At 43.8% G+C, this 7500-nt stretch overlaps 1 protein-coding gene across 3 annotated transcripts in view; it reads left to right on the top strand.

The window, feature by feature from the left end:
• Nucleotides 1-7500, top strand: part of LOC143037229 (uncharacterized) — a 98650-nt gene that overhangs the window by 88860 nt on the left and 2290 nt on the right. For 2 of the 3 annotated variants that reach the window (XM_076205352.1, XM_076205353.1), the window contains exons 6-9: nucleotides 3544-3687; nucleotides 4040-4354; nucleotides 5573-5776; nucleotides 7463-7500. The exon at nucleotides 7463-7500 is cut by the window's right edge and continues 121 nt beyond it. In XM_076205352.1, coding sequence (XP_076061467.1) covers nucleotides 3544-3687; nucleotides 4040-4354; nucleotides 5573-5776; nucleotides 7463-7500 — 701 coding nt within the window. The remainder of the gene's footprint in view (nucleotides 1-3543; nucleotides 3688-4039; nucleotides 4355-5572; nucleotides 5777-7462) is intronic. The other variant, XM_076205354.1, reaches the window with a different exon arrangement.

Genomic DNA, 7500 nt, shown 5'->3' on the forward strand with positions numbered 1-7500 from the left:
CACACACACACACACACACACACACACACACACACACACACACACACACACACACACACACACACATACACACATACCCAAAGTGTCATTCTGTCAAAGTGCCACCCTGCGCGTGTCATATCGGAACGAGGTACTGTGTCACAAGACACCATTGCCGAAGGGAGAGGGGAAAGTAAGAGAGACAGAGGGAGGGAGAAAGAGAGAGAGAGAGAGAGCAAGAGGGAGAAAGGAAGAGAGATAAGAGAGAAAGAGAGCAAGAGGGAGAAAGGGAGAGAGAGAACAGGAGGGAGAAAGGAAGAGAGACAAAAGAGAGAGAGAGAGCAGGAGGGAGAAAGGGAGAGAGACAAGAGAGAGAGAGAGAGAGCAGGAGGGAGAAAGGGAGAGAGACAGAGTGGAAGTGGAAGGAAGAGAGAGAGAGAGAGGGAGGGAAAGAGAAAGGAAGAAAAACAGAAGGAAAGGGAAAGGGAGAGAGAAAGAAGGAGGGAGAAATGGAGAGAGATAGAGGGAAAGAGGGAGGAAGAGAGACAGTTGGAGAGAGGGGGAAAGGGAGAGAGAGAGAAGGAGACAGAGGGAAAGAGGAAAGAAGGGAGACAATGAGAGGAAGGGAGAAAGGGAGAAAGAGGGAAGGAGAGAGACAGAGGGAATGAAGAAGAAATGAAAAGAAAGAGGGAGGGAGGAAGGGAGAGGGAGAGAGACAAAAGGAAAGAGGAAGAAATGAAGGAAAGGAAAGAGGGAGGGAGGGAGAGAAAACGAGGGAGAGAGGGAGAGAGAAATAGAGGGAAATAGGAAGGAAAGAAACTAAACAGGGAGGAAGAGGGAAAGAGGGAGGGAGAAAGACAGGAGGAAAGAGGAAGGAATAAAAAGAAAAAGAGAGGGAGGGAGGGAGGGAGGGGGAAAGGGAGAGGGAGAGATGAAGGGAGGGAGGGAGAGGGAAGGAAAGGGAAAGAGGAAGGAATGAAAAGAAGGAGGGAGGGAGGGAGGGAGGGAGAGAGAGGGAGATAACGCAAGGGCATGGCACCAAACCTTTCCTGAGTGTCAGGGAGATGAATAAAATCATTTGGCGCCAAGGAATCTGACAGTAAAAGTGCCACCAGGTACGAAAGAGGTTAAACACTGTTTGTCAAACACACACGAAAAACGCCTGTGACGTCACAGTGGGCGTGTCTCAGGGTCACGTGGGCGTGGTTTAGGGGCGTGGCACCCTGGCACTCACTCCGTGAGGGTGGCACCCGCCCACGGGTCAGGTCTGACTATACTTAGATGATTGCGCTTGTCAATATTTCTTTGGGAGGAGGGGGAAAGGGGAGGGGGAGGGGGAAGGGCGGATGGGGAGAAGCAGGGGAATGGGGGAGTAGGATGAGGTAGGGGGAGGGAGAAGGGGGAGCTGGAAAGTGGACGGTGGAGGGGGAGTGGAAGGTGGAAGGGGGAGGTAGAAAGGGGAAGGGGGGATGGGGAGGAGCAAGGGGAATGGGGGAGGGGGACGGGGGAGAGGGAGGGAGATGGGAGGTGGACGGGGGAGGAGGAGTGGAAGATGGAAAGGGGAAAGGGAATGGGGGAGGAACAAGGGGGAGGGGAGCGAGGAAGGAGAGGGGGATAGACAAGGAGGAGGAAGGGGAGGAGGGAGGAAGGGGAGGAGGGAGGGGAAGGGAAGAGGAGAAGGGCGGGAATGGTCACTGAAGGAAGAGAAACTGTTAGACTAATTTGTTGGATATCTGTATCAGGTGTTCACACTGACTTGACACAAATAGACACAGACATAAACAGACAGACAGACAGCCAGAGAGACATAGACATTGTCAGGTTTCAACCTTATATATGTTTTTCTTACTGTGTTTTCTGTGTATATCGTCATTATTTTACTTTCACTTGGTATCCTGACAAGGTCGCCACTGTCGATATCTCTATAATTAATTACGAAACCTTGCAATCCTAATTACTCAATATTCCAGGATCGATTGAGAGAACATAAGAGAAAAAATATAATTCGGTTTATTCAAATTTATGGTTATTTACTTTAATGTTGAAATCAGTATACACAAAAGTTATTTGAAAAAGCGGGTTAAAATATTCACGAACTTTAGGTTAAAGCCAAAAGAAAAGGCAACAGATTTGAGATAAAAAGGTCTGCCCACTACGCAAACAAGTTTACAAAAGGTGACTCGGACAAACGCTTAAACTTGTAGAAATTACCTTAACTTGACACACAGACATAAAATGATACACACACACACAGACACACACACACATACACAAAGATACATGCACATGAACACAGGCACATACACAGACACGAACAGACACACACACAGACACACACACACAGTCAGATACAGACACTGACAAACACACGCACGCACGCGCACACACACACACGCACACAGACACACACACACAGACACACACACACACACACACACACACACACACACACACACACACACACACACACACACACACACACACACACACACACACACACACACACACACACACACACACACACACACATACTTCACTGATCCTTCCTGGTGTTGAAAAAAGAATGTAATTCCATTTCCACATTTGTAAACATTTTATCCAATCGATTTCGAAAAAATAAAAAAATAAAAATAATAAAAAAAAATGGTACAGTACTTTACAAAAATGAGGCGACCAGAAACAGGAAATAACAAACAGCAATGTCGTATCACTTTTGTCAAACACTGTACTACGCCATCTTAGTACATACATATACCAAGGGCTTTTCTCCTCCTTATCAGGGAGGTAGCCGAAGTCAAAAGGCATAATTCCACTCCCACCCATTTCATCCCCACCCACTCTACTCCCATTCACCACCCTTCCCTCCCTCCTTCTTTTCTTGGCTCCTCCTGGATAATAGGCTATTCCTGCATCTCGCCCACTACCCTTGGGTCAGAATCAATGAAGCAAGACGCGGCATATCCACAGCAAGGTTGTTTCATTTAATCGATGACCTCTGGCTCTTGTCTGAAGTTGACCTCTGGCTCTTGTCTGCAATTGACCTCTGGCTCTTGTCCGCAGTTGACCTCTGGCTCTTGTCCGCAGCTGACCTCTGGCTCTTGTCCGCAGTTGACCTCTGGCTCTTGTCCGCATTTGACCTCTGGCTCTTGTCCGCAGTTGACCTCTGGCTCTTGTCCGCAGTTGACCTCTGGCTCTTGTCCGCATATGACCTCTGGCTCTTATCTGCATTTGACCTCTGGCTCTTGTCCGCAGTTGACATCTGCCTCTTGTCCGCAGTTGACCTCCACCTCTTGTCCGCAATTGAACACTGGCTCTTATCCGCAGTTGACCTCTGGCTCTTGTCCGCGTTTGACCTCTGGTTCTTGTCCGCATTTAACCTCTGGCTCTTGTCCGCATTTGACCTCTGGCTCTTGTCCGCATTTGACCTCTGGCTCTTGTCAGCAGTTGACCTCTGGCTCTTGTCCGCAGCTGACCTCTGGCTCTTATCCGCATTTGACCTCTGGCTCATGTCCGCAGTTGACCTCTGGCTCTTGTCCACAATTGACCTCTGGCTCTTGTCCGCAGACTGCCAAGCCAGCTTCGCGACTGAGATGGTCATGCAGAGATGTCATGGCTACAGGACTTGCCATTTGAAGGCCGATGCCAGCGTCTACGGTCGCCCTTGCTCCAAGGCCACCAAGATGTACATGAAGACGGTCTATACGTGTGGTAGGTATCCAGGTTTACACGTTTCTAATGCAAAAAAAATTAGAGTATATATTGATGTATGAATAAAATATGTAAATAAATGAGTAAATAGTTTGGTAATAAATAGATATACAATTAAATAATTAAACAAATAAATGTAGAAATGAATGACTAAGTAAATGAATAGATAAATATATGAATAGATAAATACATGTATAAATAAATAGATAAATGAATAAGGGAACAAATAGATAGATATGAATAGATAGATAAATAAGTATATTTATAAATAAATAAATGAATAAATAAAAAGTATATAGCTAAATAAATAAACAAAATACCCAAAAATCTATTGACCCGATGACCTTTCCAGTGCCTCGAAAGATCCTGAAATCGAACTACCAGGGCGACATCGAAGATGACGAAGAGCCCGAAGCCGAAGAGGACCAGGAGGCCAACAATCTCCTGAGGCCGGGGACCACCCCCGTGGGGTCCTCGGACGCCCCCGCCGTCTCCCCGGGGACCAGGTGGCCTCCCTCTCGTCCGAAGGCGGGTGGAGGGGGCGTCATCGTCCCTTCCCCGGCCATCTCCCCGACCAAGTACCCGACCCACTTCGATCATCCGTATCGAACATCGAGTCCCTTCTTCAACCCGACCCTTCATCCGAAGGGATACAAGCCTACGCAAGGTAATCCACACACACACACACACACACACACACACACACACACACACACACACACACACACACACACACACACACACACACACACACACACACACACACACATATATATATATATATATATATATATATATAAATATATATATATATATATATATATATATATATACATATATACATACATATATACATACATATATATGTATATATATAAATAAATATATATATGTACATTCATACAATAATATATATATATATATATACATATATATTTATATATATATATGTATATATATATATATATATATATATATATATATATACTGTTGAGATGTTCTGATTGAAAGGTTGACAGAGGAATGAAGAAACACAGGATTCTTAGCCTGAGTTTTATCTTAATATCGCAAATAAGCTTTCTCAGCTGAAAAATTAGCTAAGAATTAACTCATATATATATATATATATATATTTATATATGTATACATATATATGTACATCTATATATATATATACATATATACATATATATTTACATATATATATACATATATATATATATATATACAGATATACATATATATATATATACTCGTATATATACATCAGGAAGTCCGAGCACATAGGGTAAAGGTGACGACCTTCGTTACTGCTAAGTGTCTCTTGGTGTGTGATCTACACACTTGCTTTGACCCCAGTGACCCTAGGAATGTAATATTTTATATGTTTTTTCTGGCTGTCAACTCGTGATTTTAATTAGCTGATCGGTCAGATGTGGCGACCTTGAATAATTTTAGTCTGGTTGAAAATAAAATAAAAATCAGTAGACGATATGTTACTGTGGCGAGAAATAAATTGTCTGTCAATACGAATCTAAGGAAAATAATAATGATAATCAAATTAGAAAAATAAAAAAATGATAATAGTAATGATAATAATGATAATAATAATAATAATAATAATTAGTAATAATAGTAATAATAATGATAATAATAATAATAATAATGATAATAATAATAATAATAATAATAATAATAATAACAATAACTAATGAAAAATAACTTACTAAAAATCACAAATAACCAATAACGTCAGACCCATGCTACTGTACTGACTAAAATCACCTGTCAACGCACCAACACCAAAAAAATGATAATCTCAAAAACTAAAATCAAAATTACCTTCCCTCCCTCCCCCCCTCCCCCTCCCCCTTGACATCTGAAGACCCTCCTTCTGCAGCGCCTTCTTCGGGTGTTCCAGGCGAGGCCGCGCACCCTCCGGAGACGGACAAGCCCTATGGACAGAGAGACGGGACTCCCGTCCGCCAGCCGGACCTCATCAACTGTACCGTCACTATTCTGTCCGGGTCCCAAGACACGACCATTGGGTTCATCACGGAGTGGATGAGAGCTGGGTCCTTTATCAAGCGTAAGTGCTGGAAGCAGTTTGGAGTCCTCTTTTCTCTCCCTCCCCCCCCTCTCTCTCTCTCTCTCTCTCTCTCTCTCTCTCTCTCTCTCTCTCTCTCTCTCTCTCTCTCTCTCTCTCTCTCTCTCTCTCTCTCTCTCTCTCTCTCTCTCTCTCTCTCTCTATTTATCTATCCATCTTTCTCTTCCTCTTTCTCTTTCTCTTTTTCTCTTTCTCTCTTTTTCTTTATATTTCTCTTTACCTTTTTCTTTCACTCTCTTTTTCTCCTCCTTTCTCTTTCTTTCCTTTTCTTTCTTTCCCTTTCGCTTTTCCCTCTTTCTCTCTTTTTCTCTCTTTCCCCCTTTCCCTCTCTTTCTCTCTTTCTCTCTTTCTCTCTCTCCCACTTTTCCTCTTCCTTCCTCTTCTTCTCTCTTCCTCTCTTCCTCTCTTTTTATTCTTCTCTCCCGTGCTCCTGTTTTTCCTTCTCTGCCTCTTCTGAGTCACAGGTGTGAGTTTCTGTCCTTCTGACCGCCTCCCTCAAGTCTCTCCCTCAAGTCTCTCCCTCAAGTCTCTCCCTTAAGTCTTTCCATCAAGTCTCTCCCTTAGTCTCCCCCTCAATATTATCCCTCAATTCTTTCCCTCAATCTCTCCCTCAAGTCTCTCCCTCAAGTCTCTCCCTCGAGTCTTTCCCTCAAGTCTCTCCCCCAGTCTCGCCCTCAAGTCTCTATATCAAATCTCTCCCTCAATCTTCTCCCTCAAGTCTGTCACCCAGTTCCTCCTACAAGACTCTCCCTCAAGTCTCTCCTTCAGTATTCTCTTTCAAGTCCCTCCTTCAAGTCTCTCCCTCAGTCCCTCCCACAAGTCTCTCCCTCGAGTCCCTCCCACAGATCTCTCCCTCAACCCTCTCCCTCAACACTCTCCCTCAACTCCCTCCCTTAGACTCTCCCTTAGTCTCTCCCTCAAGTCTCTCTCTCCATCCTTTCCCTCAAATCTCTCCCTCAACCTTCCCCTCAATATTCTCCCTGAGTCCATTCCACAGGTCTCTCCCTGAAGCTCCTCACTCAATTTTCCTTCTCAAGTTTCTCCCTCAAGTCTCTCCCTCAGTCTCCCTCTCAATCTCACCCATGGGAGGGCCAGAGGACCGTTGCCGGTTGTCGTGGGGCTTCGGTTTTCCTTGTCAGAGAAGTTCGATTCAACAATGAATAACAGGTCGATACACACATTGAATAAATGTATTTGCAAATTTTCACAAAGAATTTTGTTCCATGGGTGTGGGTTGGGTGCTTGCCCTAGCTGGCTACCCCCCTTATAAGGGGGAAGAGGCCTTTCTTATACAGATAGATAACTTTATGGATAGGGATGAAAGGTGGTAAAGGATATGGAACTGCCTAATGTAGGCCTTATGGTCTCTTGCACTCTCTTCCATTCTTATGTTCTTATGATAGGTAGATAGCGGGGATGGGGTGGTTTTACTCTGATGCGGCCACCCCTCATATAAGGGGGATTTTTTCAAGATTTCTTTTTCATTAAGATTTTTTCTTTAAGAAAAATTCTCATTAAGAATTCTTTCTTTGAGAAATTTTATTCTTTAAGACATTTTTTTTTCTAGATTTTTTCTTTAAGAATTTCTTTAAGAAAAATTGTCTTTAAGAAATTTCCACTATCCCCGTGACCTCCAACTTCCTTCCTGACGACGTTCACCTTCTTCAGGTAACTACGAGAAGCTGATCCTCTACTTGGTGGTGGGC

Source organism: Oratosquilla oratoria, chromosome 22, assembly GCF_046742065.1.
Source record: "Oratosquilla oratoria isolate Oo_2021 chromosome 22, ASM4674206v1, whole genome shotgun sequence".
Taxonomy (NCBI): domain Eukaryota; kingdom Metazoa; phylum Arthropoda; class Malacostraca; order Stomatopoda; family Squillidae; genus Oratosquilla; species Oratosquilla oratoria.